Raw genomic sequence first — 18,113 nt, 5'->3', positions numbered from 1 at the left:
TAAAAACTACTGCAACTCCAAGAATGTCACAGTTGACCAAACTTTATTGTTATCACATTACAGACTGACCAACAGGCAGCTTGTTGCGCATTGTGATAGCTCTGTCTATACGAATATAAACCCAGTTTAGCAGATCCTCCATCAATCCAGATGGCCCCTTGAATTATATCCTTTACTTGGAATAATGAAATCTCACTCACTATCCAACTGCTTTCTATTGAATTAACGTGATAGACATCCTTCCTTCTCACAGCTTGGGGTGTCATCAGCCTAACCAGCTATCCCTGTTCATTGGCCACATCAATCACAGACAACTAAGGCAATAAATGGTTCTGAAAGCCAAATAACCATCACAGCAGGAAACGCAGGAATGATACATGACAGGGAGATTCTTGCACTGTAAAACGCCAGTTTCCTCCCAGAATGAACTTTTACTTTTATGTCACTTCAGCACTTCGATTTATTGTATACCTTGGGGATTTAATTGCTTTACAGTATCTCTCTCATATTGTCCCGAAGTGGCTGAATGATTATCGTTAGTGATATTCACCCAAGATGATCATTTTCTTTACAATTTCAAACATAATTGAAGGGTTTAATAAAAGATAGCTGACAAGGCCAGTTCTATTGCAGCATTGGTGAAAACCCCAGGAGTTCATTTCTAAGGCGTTTCACTGCGGCTATGAAATACTATTGAAAAATGTCCTGTCAGATATCAAATGAAAATAGGACACATTTAAAGGACTACTTAAAATGCGATTTAGCTGATGGTATATAATGAATGAAAGAAAAGGTGTAGGTGAATTCATACTGCCAACAAGCTGCCCGTTTTTAAGTCGTAGCAAAAAGGGTGGCAGCAGTTGTTCTTGGATGTTTCCCAATAGGAAGAATGGAACAGGCGTTCTGCCATCACCCTGTTTTTAGCCATGAAATCAATACACACGAACAGAAGAGCTGCTTTCTGGCAAAGACTGGTCTGCATTTGGATGGAGGCATGAAATCAGCAGGGAAGTGAAAGCATCTAATCAGGAAAATAGTGTTATCACCAGATAAGACCGTCTGAGATGAGGCTTATTAGATTATACTACGTATATCCGCTCAGTCTATATTAAACATGTCAATTACCATTTCCTGATTTTACTTTTAAAAACATAGAAATATATTTAGATGTTTAAACTTTCTACTAGTATGTTTAAATCCTGCTTATCAATGTGTTATTTAAGGTCTTTAGAAATGATGTGAAAAAATCTGCTGAAACTGTCAATGCATTAGTTGTTGTTCATCCAGCTTTTTTTAATGTGTGGGTTGTTTTTTTTAAATTCAGCATCAAGATTTTGCTGGTAAGCTCTTTATGAATTAATATTATACATATACATATATTAATATCTAAAGGGCTTTCAAATGCTTACGCTTATACTTTAGTGTAAGGATTCAGAATATGTACAGAGTTCAGAGGATGATTTTTCTTTCAACTATCAGGTGAAGGAGGAGGTACACATAATCTAGGTCAGAAAGTGCATTTCATGATTGCACTCATCTTCTTCAAGTGCACTTCTTGAAGTACAGACTGAATCCTCCAGAGCATACTGTGGGGTCCTTTTGATTCTTGAGATTGCAATTTATTTGCAAGACGTCAAAAAGGCGTCTTGCATCCAGCATATCCGAAGAAATTTGCTCAAGTCGACAATCCATCGGTCCAGACAGACTGCTGATCGATGTGAGCATCACAGGAAACTCTAAGATGGCAAGGATACTAGTGTTTCTATCCCTTGATCATTGGTCAAATATTTGCCTGCATCTATTCGGTTTAATCACCATGTAGATTTGGTCCAAAGTACATCTAAGCATTTGGGATTGAATGCTAAAAAGCCGACATCTGTGGCTCTCAGCTTCACCACTAAAAATCACTTTCACTATCCTTTTACGTTATGAAGCATTAGGTTGCTGCTTAACACCTAATCGCACACATTCTGTCGTGATCGATGTGAGTACACAAAACCTGAACAAACACTTGACTCAAAGACGTTCCTGCAAGGTTCAGTTTGAGAGAACATTTCCCAACAGATCGCGTCTGTGGTTTATTTTAGACTCTGTATAAAGCCTGAGAGATCAACAGTTCTGGGCTTAGGTTTGTTGCACGTGTATGTTCATTTGTGCAAAGGAATGAGCCGACTGGTAAAAACATACACTGCCGCTCCTCTTCTCTCTATAAAAACGGTAATAAAAGGCTCCTGGCTTACAGTAGCAGTTCATTAGTCAGACGGGCAACTGCAGGTCAGTCCAATCAGGGCCCCGATCCCATCTATCAGCAACAAGCTCTGTAACACTAACTGCTCTTTACAGCCTCAGTCCCTGCTCTATTGCCTGTAACATGGTTTGTTTAGCAATGTATTAACTTTTTTTTTCATTGCAACATGTAGAGCAGCCAAGAGCAACTTTTGCAGTGTAGCGGCAGTGTGCAATGGTGTGAGTAACGGTATGCTGTGTGTGTGTCTGTATGTGTGTGTGAGAGAGGCTGTGCATTGGGGTTTGTTTGCCAAATGGAAATGCTTAAAGCAAAATGCTCTGACAAAACACAATTCCACTGATACAACATAAGAAAGAACAATGTAATCTGTTTTGCTATTCATTTATCAAACTATCCATCCATGATGACACACACATGTACACACACACGCACACACAGAAACATATACATGCACAAAGATTAGGACTGAGTCACAGCAGATAGAAGCCTGGTTGGAAATAATCTCTTATCATCATTGCACAGCCTTTTGTGATCGCATACGACATGATTGCCTGCTTTGGATGGGCATGACAGATGTGTATACCATTGCTACTGTGCATGGGCACTTAGGCAGAGTGGCTGGGAGTGTGTGTGTGTGTGTGTGTGTGTGTGTGTGTGTGTGTGTGTGTGTGTGTGTGTGTGTGTGTGTGTGTGTGTGTGTGTGTGTGTGTGCAGGTTACATCTGTGATTCTACTGTCTGTTGTTATCGCTCTTGGCTCACAATGGGCTCACCAACTGCTTTTCGCTAACAGGGCCCAGTAATCACGGATGGGGAAATAGTATCCACCATGTGCGGACGGCAAATGGACAAAGGTCTGATGTGTATCAGAGACTGCCGAGCAGAGATGTGCAGTGTGGCACGTGGATGCACGCTGGAGTCCGCTACCTGAAACAAATCCTGATGGTTACGCTTTCAGTGCTCAGTTTCAGTACATGTAATAAGTCAAAATGTAATTACATGAATTACAAGAAAAACATGCCGAACCACAATGTTTGATGGCCACAAAATATAAACTGCACACAAAAGAAATGGAAGCATGATATATTGTTCAAAAATACTGTGCAAAAGTCTTAAGGCAGCCCTCATTTATTTATATTTTGCTAGGAAAATAGGGAATAAGTGCTTGAAACATGTGCAATCATAAATGGAATTACAGTATATAAGAAAAAAACAGTTTGTTATTTCTTCAAGTAGTCTTCAGGAATAGTCTTCCAGGCTTCTTGAAAGGAATTTAAAAGATCTCGAAAGACCTCCAGAAAGGCTAGAGAACTATTGCTCACAACCACTTTGAAAATTTGATGCGAAAATTCTCATGGTCTCCTGTATATTACCATAATTTGTTCTCCAGAGTCATCATTGCAATGTATACAGCATAGAGTTCAGTTTTCACATTATTGTTTAATGGCATTCTTTAATTGCTTTTCAACAGTAGTAGGCTTCCATTATAGGCTCCACTGCTGTGCAATACTGGAACATTTGTCCTTGCGACAAAAGCTATGTGAACCATTGGAGAACAACAATTACTCACTAATATGTTTCATGATGGTATCACATGGATAAATAATCATATTGTGTGGAAACAGATGGTATTAAAATGCCATTTGAGCAAAGTGTTTTGACCAAACTGCACTGGACCTTTGGGCCGTGCTACGAAGAGAGATTGATGGTTTAACAAGGTATGCTGAGCATAAAGTCAGACAATTCAATCTCACATGGGCAGCTCTTCTTTCTCTTTGGCAAGTTGTGCTCTTAACCTGTTATGTTAACAGGTTATGTTGAAACTTTTGGTTTTCAAGGGTCTAAAAGTGCCACATTTTCTCTTATCTTTTCATAATAGACTCCAAGAGTAACAGAGATTCTCAGCTGAGAGAATAGCTTATATCCAGTATGCCAACCTGTTGAGCCATGCATTAGTAATTCCACCAAACAAGGGTGTGGTAAATCAATAAGATCAATTTCACTTTGATTTGGCAAAAAAACCCGAAATGTTTTTAATATTGACTTCATGACCGTATCAGACCTAAATGCACTTCGTGAGAGATAATGTTTAAATGGATCCAGTTTAATGTTTCAGTGCTCTAATGTGCAGCTATCACGTTAGAAATAAACACCAGCACCGAGAGTGCACTGGTAAAATCAATATATTAACTTATTTAACGAGAATGATAATCTTCCACTGCGTTGCTCTCTTCCTTTATCTGCAGCACACGAATTACTGTTTTTGTTTTTTGTGTGTGTGTGTGTGGGGGGGGGGGGGGGGGGTTAAGATCCTTTATAACTGTCCATGACCTGTTCCTTTTTAATGGACTATCAGCTTAATTTGTATGGAAGATGATTCAAATGACACATCAAATGCCCCCTTTTATGTGAGAGCCCGAAGCAGAAAACTCGATATCCATTATCTGTTATTAGGTTTTATGTTTTGTTGAGCTAGCTAACGCAAAGCAAAGCCAAGTCGAACTTGCTTCATAGTACATAGTCCTGCCCTCTTAACTGGTCAAGTGTGCTGGGTTATCAGCAGGTAATACACATTTTCTTGCAATAACATGTTTTTATATTATCTTTGTTAGTGCAACAGCAGTAGCTGATCAAGTCTAGTGTGTGTGTGTGTGTGTATGTGTGTTTGTGCAGCCATGATAGAGAAAGCCTGCAAGACTATCTGCAAGTGTAGATGGCGATTAAGCAAGAAAGGCTATTATTCTTTGGCATGAAGTGGCTGAAAACGTCCACCTGTATGAAGTCACTTTCTCATTGCAGGCATACTTAAGGTCAGGTCACACGACTGTGTACCCACATACGTGCATCTCCTCCCAAGAAGCAGGCAATATTTTGTTGGCTTTTTGGCCAAGAATCACACGAGCTTTAATGTAATTACAGGAGCAGAAAGGACAGACTCTCTCTGCTTATTGCTCTTTGCTGGGTCCCCTTGAGAGAGCGACAGACAGGGACATGCACAGAGTATTTGTCCAATCTCTAATGACAACAGCACACCCATTCCACGGTAATCCTTTCACTTCTGTCCACTCACGGGAGAAAGACAGGGAGGTGAATGCGATGTCTGTGAGTATGTGTGCGTACGTGAGGGGGTGGAGGATTGATGAGGAGTGAGAGAAGCGGACAGTGATGGAGTGAGGGGATGGAAAATTTGCAGGATTGAGGCATAATAACAGCTGACAAGGGCGATATTGGGCAGAACACAAGTCATTATTTAAAAAGGTCATCTGCAGTAGTAGGACCTTGGTCACGGTCTGCTTTTTTGGGGGGTTAAAGACGAAATAATTACAAGAGAAGGAATTTTATGTGTGTCACCCTTGCATACATACGAGGCCGTTTAGTGATGGAAATTCTCCAGACGTGCCGCAGCAAGGCACCTCTCTTGGGGTTGGTAACCATAAGCACGCAAACACATATTTTCCTGGTCCTCTTTGGAGGTCTTGTTTGCAGAAAACGGGATCAATAAATAGATTAGAACATCTTAAGTATCATTTGGAATACCTAAAAAAAAAACTGCAGAAACCATCGTGCGTACGCCACATTTGGGAGCTAAGAGTGACTTTTTAAACAGTTTGCAGTGAAACGAGCTACAGTAGCAGATAAACATTTGCTGTGCTAATTGCCTGCGCAAATGGCTTGGCTGGTGATCAGTGGCAACTTTATAGATGCACCAGCAGAGGCAGCCAGACAGACTGACGTAGTGTTGTGCTCAACATGGCAGCAGCCATCTTGTCAGTATTTTCAGCAGCACTGAATAAAGATGAGAGATTTTCATTCATTTCCCAACTCTTTAAACTTGTATTTTTTCTCCCGTTTATCCGCCTCACGCTATATCTCCCTTAACTCGTCCTCCTCAAGTCACCATTTTCTGCCTCTCCCACCTCCCCATTGATCCTCCCACCCGTTTTCTACCTCCTGGATGATATCCCTCTGGGTGTCCGTCATTCAGCTGTACGGTTTGTACTGAAATTGTTTGTTTAATGTTAATGGCAACCAGATGCCTGGTTTGCCACCTTTTGGAGTCATTGTGCATCTCAATGACAGTAGAGTCATTGAAGAAAGAAAGAAAAAGATGAGTAAGGGGGGCATGCCAACAGATGTCTCATCATAGCATCTGCTGCGAAAGCACAATAGGAAGGCATAAAGAAAGGAAGATTAAAATTTGACAATGACAAATTAATTTGAAAACTAATTGATTATCACGAGCTGAATTCATTAACGCTTTTACTACACTACCAATCCGACTGGCTGTAATTAAGATGCAGTGAAGTCAGAGCGACGTATGCAGATTTAGATGCTGGATTCATTGTTTAAGGTGACACACAATGCTAGAGTATATTTAGATTTGGCGACAGATCATTATTGGGGTTTAGTGTTTTTGGTAAAGAAGGTTGCCCACTTGCTTGCACTGATATATACTCGCATATGCCCATTTATGTAACACCAAAATGACTGCACACAGTACAGCACAGTCCACTGACCACACCATCAACAATCTTGGACTAAAAATAGGCTACTTGGCTCTATATGTTCTATTTCAGTGTGCTAATAAAGATCTAAATTAACAAGAATATATTTTTAACAATGTGATGCCTGATGCCTTTAACAGCAGCAGTTTTGCTGTGTTCTATTTCAGTGGAAGGCTCCAGTGTAATTGCCTGATTTTAACAATATCAGCGCGGGGTGATTCAGTCCATCACCATTCGGTCAATCACATTCACCAACCACAGAGATATTCACATAAGTACCTCCACCCACACATCCAGTGCACAGACTATTTCCCATCCTTTCCCCAACCTCCAGCAGCACTCAAGTGCAAACACACATTCTGATTGCTTTGCAAGCAACCAACAGGACTTGCTTAGAGTGCTTTTACAATGGAATTACGCCGCTGCCTCTCACGTGATTAGCCTGATTGGGTCAGCGCATCGGGCATGAAAGCAGCATGAAAGCACAGGCAATATATACAAGGCCGCGCAAGCTCTCTTACGCCATCAAATTAGCAACACACAAGCGCAAACAATAAGAATCCGTCAAACATGCTTTAATCTGCACCAGGCAAATGCAAGCTGCGGGCTCTAATTTGTTTTTGCCACACTTGAACTCGCTCATTGAATTTTAGTGGTCAAAACACCAGCAATGTCATAATACAACATTGTGCAATTAACACATTAGAAAGAAGGTCTATGTGAAGCAATGTATCAGATAAAAGAAGTCAAACAGGGCTTTTTTTCTCTTTGTAAGCTTTGGAACAACATCTGGGAGAAGCAGAAAAGTGTGGTCAAAAGGTCAGGTCCACTGTGATTAAAAAGCGTTGGTGTATAAGAGATGGGCACAGGGAACAAGTAGTTCTGAAAGTTCTGGAGTGTTAATGCTCAAAACCCCATTTTTTGTTTAAAAAAAAAAAGGCATTCTTTATTGTCTTTCATGCAAACTTTGCATCCTTTGACAAATATTTACATTAATCATTCAGTGTATTTAAGATGCATGATACAAAAAAAATTTTTAATGATTTTTTTTTAATGAGGTTGGGTTTTAACTATTCCCTAAGGTACTAGCAAGGCTTTTCCTGGCTCACAGTAGGCCCTTAGGGGGTAATAACATGGTAGTAAGCATGATTCTAGGGATAACAGACAATGAGCCTGTTATCTTTCTTTGACAGAAATCATTCCATTTTCTTATTATTTCCAACCATTTGATAGCAAAAAAAATACAACAGGGAGGAGACTTAAATCTGTCAAGGAAAAGCCCAGATTGACGTTGCATAACTCGGTCTGATGAACCCGCGGGTCCATTTTCCTTTTTCCGGAGATGAACAACACTTCATGTCTAACTGCTCAAGTGACTACAATATCCTGACCTCAGGCAGTGCTGCAGGGGTGCCAATCGACAACAGCCGTGACCATATGTAGGCGTGAATGCGCTGCATGCCTGTTTGTGTGTTTCATTTATGCGAAATATTCTGCGTGTACTTGTGTGTCACAATATCTGATGTAAAGCCAGCTTCGGGGCGCGTAAAGAGCCTTTCATCAAGAAAGTTCACATTTGCTATTTGTCTCGCTCAAGCCCTCCAGGCCACTGGCAGGCTGACTCAGACAAAGGTCAGCAATTAATGCTCAGATTTGGCATATTTATTAAACTGTGACCCATGCTTCTTTCATTTTGTTAAATCACAGTGTGAAAACATTCAAATAAAGACAACACTGTGATCAATTTCTGAGGGGATATACGTAACACAAGCTCTTTGGAGCCTGTTACAGATCTATTATGCATACCTCATTACATGCAGTAATTGCTTTCTCTTTTTTTTTTCTTTTTTCTTTTTTTTCCCAAATAGCCATTAAGGTACTTGCCTGACAGAAACAATGCAAACAGCATTACATTAGGATCCAATATGAATTAAGAGGCTGGCCATTTCCTCTTCCTGCACAGAAGATGATATAATCCTATTTCGGGATCTCCATCTAACAGCCCTACGCATCTCTTTCCCTCTCGCCTCACTCTCTGATTCTCCCCTGAGATCCTGTTCGTTCTATGAGAAGGGCCGCTGCACATTGATCCCCACTATCTGTGTCGGGTCAGTGAATACAACCACACTCAGCACTTTCTATATGCCTAGAGAGTGCCAGAACTGCCACATGCTGCTTTTCCCTGCTCACGCTGAACATTCACCCTCTCCCAGGAATGGTGACAGGCAATCTTTGCTGACCCTCCCAGGTCACCACTTCGGCACTAAATGCTGCGGGTGTCACACATTTAAATAACACATGGCATACATCAGACCCCTTTTGAAAATACAAGACTTTTAAAGGTGGAGCTTCATTTGTATGTGTAAGGTTATTATACAAAGAATCTTAAAGGTGAGTTCAGCGCGTGAAACAGTAAGTTCATTGGATGGTACTCTAAGAGGCTCTCCCCCCAAATAACTACAAAAATAAATGGCCAACACAACAAACAAAGAGCTGTTGCTAAAACAAATTTTCCTCAACCCCACCAAGAGTATCAGCATTGAACCAGCTCACTTTGACTCAAGACCTATGCTTAGCAGAACAGCAACCTCCATTATGAAAATGGCTTTTCACTGAAAACATAACTTCTTGTGACAAAATGACAGAATGCCTTACACACACTAAGCGGGGGGTGGGGGTGCTCAGCATCCCGTGGACAAGACTACTGTACTGTGGTTTCGGGCTCGCCATCATGCGCTTAAATGTGACATGTCGCATCTAGCCCTCTGAGAAGAAAAGGGGAAGCGGCTTATACTGCAGCTGTGTGCAACATCTCTAAACATAGGTCACTTCTAGCAGTTACAGGAGGCCAGTAGTATTACATGAACAGAAAGTCATACTATAAATAGCTGTATACTGTATGCAGTGCACTGGACACAGTCAAGATGCGCATCTCAAACTGCAACAAACTCGTTGTCGTTGTGTTTGTACTGATGGGTTCACTCTTCGCTGTAAGAATATAGGTATCATAACGCAAAGTCCAGCGATTACCCTAGAGTTCTAAGTGTGTATGAATGAATTATTTCAAATTCACAACACCTCACTTAGAATTTTCATGGTATTAACCTTCGCCTTGTTGATTTTATAGCTTTTTGTCTCATACGATTCAAGCTGAATAAAAGTTGTCACTGCAATTCAAAAACTTTCCACCACCGTTCTGCTAAAATGGGATATTTTCCTGAGTGGCCCCTCTCAAGGGCCTGTCACTCATCCTATAAGCTGGTGAACTAGCGTAGCTTAGCTTAGAACCCTTTCATTGCCCAAAGTCTCCCTTCCATCCTCTTCCAGTGCCTCCTGTCCTCTCCAAAGCTTTGATCCTCTAAGCCTGCAGAGTTACAGTATCAGTCCATGGTTACACTAAAAATCCACACTCACACATCTAGCTGCAGTAAAGGACCAACTCCTGCTCCACCGCTAAGCCTTCTAGTTGATATAATCCATCCTGCTTCTTTTCTACCTCAAATGCTCTGTTTTTTTTAAGTAAGGCTGTGTTTTCATGTGAAATTGTCTCAGCCTGCTGAATTGTCTGTGCTGCTGAAACATCTCAAGAGTTGGCTGTCAGTCTGATCAGACTAATTTGAAACCACCTCATCGCCAGGCAGTCCAAGGCAGAATATCTGCTCTACTTCCATTAGCTGCCTCTTCAATCCACCAAACACTAGCTCACCAGCCTCAACTCTGCGGCCTTTTACTGCAGGACAGCTCCTGAGTGCCTCACTGTCATCTACACCACCACCACCACCCAGCTCCACACTGCACAAGGATGGACCAGGCCTGCTCAGTTAACCCATGGCTCCACTGACAGGGGATAAAGGGATAAAGAGCCTGTGCTCGGGGACTGATTACTTACATCTGCCGGGCTAAATCCCAGTGCCCACACAAACACAGACACATGTGTACAAACACAACGCAGGCACACACTTGGCCTGCTGCTAGCTGCAACAAACGCACTCATGCATGTATTATTTTCTGACATAAGCATGTGCTTGGTGGAAAGTTGGGTCCATCCCTTTGTTTGTGAGTGTGTGTTTAGGTCATTCGTTTGTGTGTAAGTTAAAAATGATATTGCAATAAATGTACAATGAAAACGCATATATAGGTAATAGCACAACCATCACGAATGTCACATTATTGGTCCTATAAGCGAGTCAGCGGGTGAAAGCAATATAATCAGCACTACAGTGATATCCCCCTCCCAGGCAAAGGTCTTCTCTAGCTGTACATGCTTATTATTGTTCAGACACAAACAAGTGTTCACAAACAATAATAGCATCTTATATCTTGAGATGTTAGTGGAATCATATTTTCCCCAAAGTCTCAGTTTCTTTATTTTCTGCAAACATACAATAAGAATATTCAGTAGCGGTGATATGCTTCAATTTGCACTTTGCCTCTTGTTTACTTTAACCACAGCGTCCTGAGCCACATGATTCCACGTGTAAATATACTATAAGCTATTTGGAGGGCATTCTTTTTCTCTCTTTTTTAATTTTATTTTTTCCTAGTTTTTAAAACCAAGGATGCCTGCAGTCTGTTAGCAGCTTAACAACGCATTTATGAGATCTGCTGTTAAAAGAATATTACAGAAGTTTCACTGCAGGCGTCTAATAGTCTTACTTAGTCGTTTTCAAAAACATGATCAGAACTTGGGAGTTTCATTTGCCCCATCTGGGAAAACCACCCTGAAATGCCATTGGGTTTTTATAGAGTAATGGAGTTTAGCCTTTGGCCACAAAGTGATCAAATAAAAATGTTCTCATGCCTTCCCAGTATTAGAAAGCTGGCATCACTACCAGACATTTCCAGCAAGCATGTGTCAGGCTGGCCCACTGACCTCTTGCTTCCAGCTCATCTTTCTCTCCAGGGGAATAGAAGGAGAAAAATCATAACTCTCATAACAGCACATTAATCCCAAGGTCTGAGCACATGCCGCCTCTGAGGGCTTACCCCTGTCAACAGAGATGCGCGTGCTCTTTCACATGGACACACCTGTGCCCACACGGTAAGGAAAACCTGCTGATATCTAAGGCAGCAGGACAGGTGGCATAATAAAACAGATCTGGCTCGACCTATAAAACAGATAAATAGAGTTGCAATTTATTCAACCTCTACTTGTCTCGCTGAAATTCATAGAAATTTGACAAACTATCAAGGAAGCAGGTTGATGGTAAATTAAACCCCTCAGCTGCACAGTGTGCGCTCAAAAGCATAGACGTTACTTAAGCCTAAAGGACCACTATACTGTTGAGTCAAATAACTGAAGTGTAAATAGATTATGGAGAACAAGCTATTGTCTACACTTTTGGCAACTTCAAGAGGACTTCAGCTGGAGTTGTTAGCGTTATCAAATAAATGGATCTTAATTTGGAGCTTGAACACTGTGATGTTCTGCTCTTTTCAAGGGTGCCAGGATTCAGGAGAAATCGTACAACCAATTACCGCCATCTTCAGGCACGAGGAGAACCAGCCCCTTTAATCGTTAGAAAGCTACACTGATTCATGACTGAAAGCCCGCTTATAAAGTGGCCACTGCAGAAACAAAGATTGGATGCTATGATTTCAAAAAACTAAAAATAAAAAACGTTAAATCACTGGTTGATGATGGCGAATAGCAGAGACTGCAGTAACCATTAAAGCATTGAAAAGTGTGCCTCTAGAGTACCCAGATAAAGCAGAGCCTTGTGATGGCACCTTTCATTTTAAATGCCCTATCAACTACCAGCGACAGCAGCTAAAATGAGGAGGACGAGGCAGACACGTACATCATGTTCGTGTGTGTGTGTGTGTGTGTGTGGGGGGGGGGGGGGGGGGGGCACACCTACAGTTGACTTTTGCGCACTGAAGAAGAAAAAAACACCTTCGCCAAAAACAACGAGGCTTCGCAGATGCCAAGCATAACAGAACCCCCTTTGGAGGGACACTCGGTGGAGCTCTGCGGGGCAATGCGCGCGCCATACACACGTGCACAAGCTGACTGTTCGCGCGCGCGCCCCCACATAGGCAAATACACACATACAAGCCATATACAAATGTTTCAAGCACGCCCGAGCCAGCCGGCTGCAGCTTAGTGAGCAGATTTAGTCTGCATGTTTACCTCGGTGTCGTATATTTTGGTGATGAGTGAGAACGAGTACTTCCCGGACTCCCTTATGTGTTGGATGGCCAGCTGAACCGCCGGCTCGATTCCTTGGCTGATGCTGCTCATCAGGGCCGACTCGTTCATGGGCATAAGAACCATTATGGGCAAGTTTTCCCCGTCCCTGGTGAACCAGCTGTTGTCCTGTCCGTGTTTGGTGCGGTCGTTGCACACCTTGGTTAGAGCAGGGTGAAATAGCAAAACAGAGAGGAGCAGGCATCCCGTCGGGAGGAACATCTCCCAGCCGCTGCAGTCCCTCCGGGCTGGAGCCATGCTACTGTGCAGGGTGACCAAATGAAATCCCACCGTGCCCTCACTGCTCGGGCATTGCAAAGTCGGGCTCGTCCGGGATCCTCACGCGCCCGTCCGTCAAGGAGATATGAATTCAAAACAGAACAGACGCAAAAGCCGCAGCAGCCCCTGCAGTGGGCAAACTCGTCCCGTGGATTACGACTGCAAACTGAGAAAATATTTCTACTGTGTAACAGTGCCTCTGTGAGAATATTCCAAGGGCGCAGAGATTCGCTTTGCAGAGGGAGAGCTACTGCCTCTCGGTGTCCGTCATCCAAACGATCTCCTGTCCAAACAACCCTCTCATTCTACAACCCCCCCCCCCTTTTCACCTTTAATGTGAACCACTTGTATAAAGAACAAAAAATGTTCTGAAGGATGTCCCCCCCTCCCCCCCTAAAATAATAATAATTTAAAAAAAATCTAGTAATTTCGGGATACAAATTAATCACTCGTGTTGACAGTTCTTGCAGATACAAAATCACCTCCGAAGTAAATTCCCAGCCAAGAGATGCCAACTGTGGGCATCCCCATCAAATACGGCGCTCAGGCGGACAAATGTCAAGATAAGGGAGGGAGATGGGGGGAAAAAGACTAAAAACAAACAGGGCTGATGCTGAAAGCTTGACCGCAGAGGTCCAGGGAGGAGATGTCGAGAGCGTCTGCGTTGACAGCCTGTGGGACTGTGAATCTCCTCTCCGATGGTGCGTCAGAGAAGCGCTGAAGCCTTTGCTGCTGCCGCTGCTGCTGCTCACCGTACGCGCAAGAGGGAGCACTGAATGTGGAGAAGAGGAAACGAGAAAGGGAAGGGGAGGAGGGTGAGACGGATATACAGCAGCGTGGTGGGAAGGCTGCATAGGTTTTATGCAGGACAGACTCGTCGGAGGCCTGACAGCCGAGGGTGATTTACTGGGCTTTTACGTCTAAGAGACAGGCCACATGTCAGACATGCATGGAGCAGGCCAGTTAAAACCTATGAGGTGTATGCATGTGGAGGCTCGTAGCTGTGAATTGTACTGTCACAAGTGACATCAAAAGTAATTCTTGTATTTTTAGTTACTCATTAGGAATGCCGATCCTCGTGATATGATGGCGTCAGCCTGGAAACCACTGATAAACAAACAACACATACAGAATCTGGGATGGATGGATGGATGGATGGATGGATGGATGGACATGTTAAACACAAACACAGGAACCTGGAATTAGTGGAATATCTCATAAACAATTAGACCGCGGAAACACAAATGTGTGTATGAGGATGTCCCATGAAAAGTCAGAGGAATTATTATTATTATTATTATTATTATTATTATTATTATTATTAGCAACAATAATAAAAAAAATAACTACATAAATATGTAAAATACTTGGAAAACACTGCAATTAATTGGAGTAACAAAGGAAGTATTTCAGCACCATGGACAGCGCACGGTTGGTATAGCATTCGGCGGTAGCGTAGCTGAAGTTGTCTTTTCTTCCATTGTCACGTGTACTTTAGCCCTTTACCTGTACAGCCTCAGGGCAGAGGATACGCATTCTTATTCATGTCCAATATGTGCAAACATTACATTTCTCCGGCACGAAAGTGGTTCCCCCCCTCCCCAATAAAAAGGAAAAAAGCCAGTCGACGCAATAGTTTGCAGCACATTTCCTGGTATTGTTAAACACGCGTGGGAAGAGAAGAGAATATGCTGCCGCGGGTAACTCTTCACCACATGTAGGAAAAAATACGGAGGCCTTTCAAGTCATCAGCTTCAAACGTATCTCAAAACAAAGGCAGTTTGACCTACACAGTTGTATCACATCCACAGTTACAATGAACATTACATTTAAAAAAAAAATGAAAAAATGGGGGGGAAAGCATATGAATGAAGCACAAATGAGAATATAATGTATTTTCCCAATGTGGCGCATGGCACGAATATTGTCTCATTGGAAAGACAGAGGTGCGAACTGAGCGTTGCTCTACATTTGCAAAACAACGGGGATGAGGCAACAGCTTTACTTCCATGATGAGATGTTCAAGCTGAGGTCCAAAGTGCAACACAGCTGAAAACATGTGGGTCTTTCCCATTTTCAACAATGCTGGTAATTCTGTATTTTTAATCATCCTTCCGAGGATAAGCAGATAAGCAGTAGCATTAAAATAAACCACATGAAAGCATTGCATCTTTCCAAATGAACTCCCTCTGTAGGCTCAGCTGGCATCAAAAAAGTGGGCAGTATGAAATAAGCTTTGCATAGAAAACACTCCTGATCATGATCTGAATCTAACACCTTAACACAGCCAATTTCCTTCACCGTTATGGATTTAAAGCATTGAACTCTCACGGTCAATAGGCCTCTGCCATATTGACCATAGTTCTTACAACATGGGTCACTTATTACAAGTCCAAGAAGCTCCAATCACACGTCACACAAAGGAAATTTGTTATAGCCCTGGAGGAATGCTGGAATCTACATCTCTCTCTTTCTGTCTATCTGACCAGTATATCATTTGCATGAAAGATTTACCTAAAATAAGACATCTTAATTGTGGGAATGACAATTAAAAAACACATTTTTTTGTCTGAGGCTGATTACTGTTTTGACCCACCTTTTGGCCTGTGAGGTCAGACACATTTAAGCTAATCAACAACCAGCTGAAAAGTTGGCTCCAATTAAAGGTCAAAAGAGTACAAAACAGTCAAGAAAACGCTCAAATAAAGGAAGTGAGTTAAATCAAAAATAATAAATAATATATGCTTTGCATTCATCTACACAGCGCTGTATTTTCCCTCTTCTTGGTAGTTTTCCTTTTTTTCTACTCAGAAAAGTCCAGATGAAGAAGTAGGTCAAGTCACTGGCCCATCTGTTTGTTTTGCACAAAACAACAATCCTCCGCTCAAAACAATCGTCCAGTACTGAGATGGCTTCAAACATGAAATATGAAGTACAGTAGAAATGATGTGGACCTCAAATCCATGAGCAACGTAACTCTTTAAATCCAATTCCAGTACTTCAACTGGAAATAACATGTGCTGGAAATTTGCAAATAAAATATGGATTATCTTTTAACAGTGCCTACAGACATTTTCAGATATAATCAATCAAGACCTCTACATAGAAATTGCTACTTTTCTTTTTTCCAAATGTAGAAATGCTGTCCGGCTAATGGGGTGTCCAGCTAATGATTGCAGATTCCCAAATGAAAATGTACATTTCATTTCTGATTATGAATCATTCATTAAGGTTTCAATCACAGCCTTCCAATCTACCCGTCCTCACTAAGCGAGATGTCAAACCAATATATCATCACTAATGAGAACATACTCGCACGGTATGAAGGGCACGCAGTGAAATAATTATGCAGATGTTGGTACTTGAGCAATCAAAGATGAAATTTTATGACTGCGGATTCAGTGACATGTAACAGCTTGGACAACAGCTTTCAGGTAGGGTGAATGTGTTTGACTATATCAGATTTGTTTGGTTTGAGGTAATAATGCATTTAGAGATCACCAGGAAACAAAACAATGAATGGCCAAGTTTTTATGCAAATTTACAATGTCTCTCAAATGCATCATCCAATCCACGTACACAGATATAGATGTGGCTGACATTGTCCCTGTTTAATAGAGATTAATGGGGTGGCCTGTGGACATCTCTCACCAAAACTCTGACAATATGCTACAGGATGCTCTATAAATTCTAAATGCCAGCCATTCAGAACGAGATAAATAGTTCATATGGTTGTGCTTGAGTACATCTTGAGTTAGTTTTGTATGGAAAAAAGCAGAAATCAAACAGCCTAAACTTAAGGCTGCTTTACTGGACACTCATTCAGTAACTTTTTTTTTTCTTACAATTCAATCACACTGAATATTTCTGCAGAGTCTGAAGTGGGGAAAGGTGGAAAGGCTACATATCCATCCATCCTGTCCCTAATTCACCATTTAGCCGCAGAGGGCTGTTATGTTAATTTCTATTTGTAAGTAATAGAGGCTCAGTTTAACTTGGCATCACATTCCACATCCTTGAACATAAAAACAGCACCATGAAAAGGCTGCACTGTGATGCCAGGAAGCAAAAGAGAGGGCAGACCTTCATTTATTCCAGATCAGCATCTTGGTTTCGAGTCATCCCAGATATGACGGATTTTAAAACTCCAACCCAAGGACACGGACTTTATCTCAGAATGGAAATCCACTGCATAGGGAGGGCACATTTTATTATGAATCTCTGAGATGCTTCTTTCCCTTGTTCTCGACACGCTTGCCCTGCCAGTTACAGTGGCAGCTATTTGAATAATTGGTTTCAGAATCTGCAGTCACAGTCCTGCAAATTCCATGCATACCAACAAGTTGAAGAGCAATTTTTCAGCACAGCGTGCTCCATGCAAGGCAGTACAGAATGCATGTTTTATGAAGTTGGAAAACATGAAAAGACCACAGACTATCAACTAAGAAACTTCCCTCTGGGTTCAAGAAAAAGGCATGTATCACATTGGATTTGTTGGAAAACTTGCCACTGAAACTTCTTATGGCCTTCATTTATCCACTTACTGTATATGTCATGTGTGAGCATATGCTTTTTATTAGTTTCTGTAGCATACTGTTACAGTGGTGTATGTTCCTATTAAACATAGGCAAAGTTTAAAATATTGATACCAGCATATGTATATGTAATTCATTGCTTCAAACTGCTTTAAATTCTCAGCTTCAGGCAGTTTTTCGTATTGTGTAATCACAGTGGGAGTGGATATCCTTCATTGCAGTCAAAAGGTCATCGCAGGCAAACAGTTCTGGCTCTAATCATCCCCAACTACCTCCTGTTTAAACCTTTTTGGTTACGAGGGGCAGCCAATTAAAAGAAAGAAAGGGAGGAGCTAAAAAAGCTTTTTTAGACACTGAA

The 18,113-nt window shown here is 41.7% G+C and overlaps 1 protein-coding gene across 1 annotated transcript in view; it reads right to left on the bottom strand.

Annotated features, from left to right (window-relative positions):
• gabbr2 (gamma-aminobutyric acid (GABA) B receptor, 2) overlaps window positions 1-13,512 on the bottom strand; it is a 186,771-nt gene extending 173,259 nt beyond the window's left edge. The window contains exon 1 of the mRNA XM_065470984.1: window positions 12,885-13,512. Coding sequence (XP_065327056.1) covers window positions 12,885-13,199 — 315 coding nt within the window. The 5' untranslated portion in view covers window positions 13,200-13,512. The remainder of the gene's footprint in view (window positions 1-12,884) is intronic.
• Between the last annotated feature and the right edge of the window lie 4,601 nt (window positions 13,513-18,113).

This window comes from Pelmatolapia mariae, linkage group LG22 (genome assembly GCF_036321145.2).
Source record: "Pelmatolapia mariae isolate MD_Pm_ZW linkage group LG22, Pm_UMD_F_2, whole genome shotgun sequence".
NCBI classification, from domain to species: domain Eukaryota; kingdom Metazoa; phylum Chordata; class Actinopteri; order Cichliformes; family Cichlidae; genus Pelmatolapia; species Pelmatolapia mariae.
Note: the sequence above shows the minus strand (reverse complement) of the source record. Positions and strands in the feature narration are given on the sequence as shown.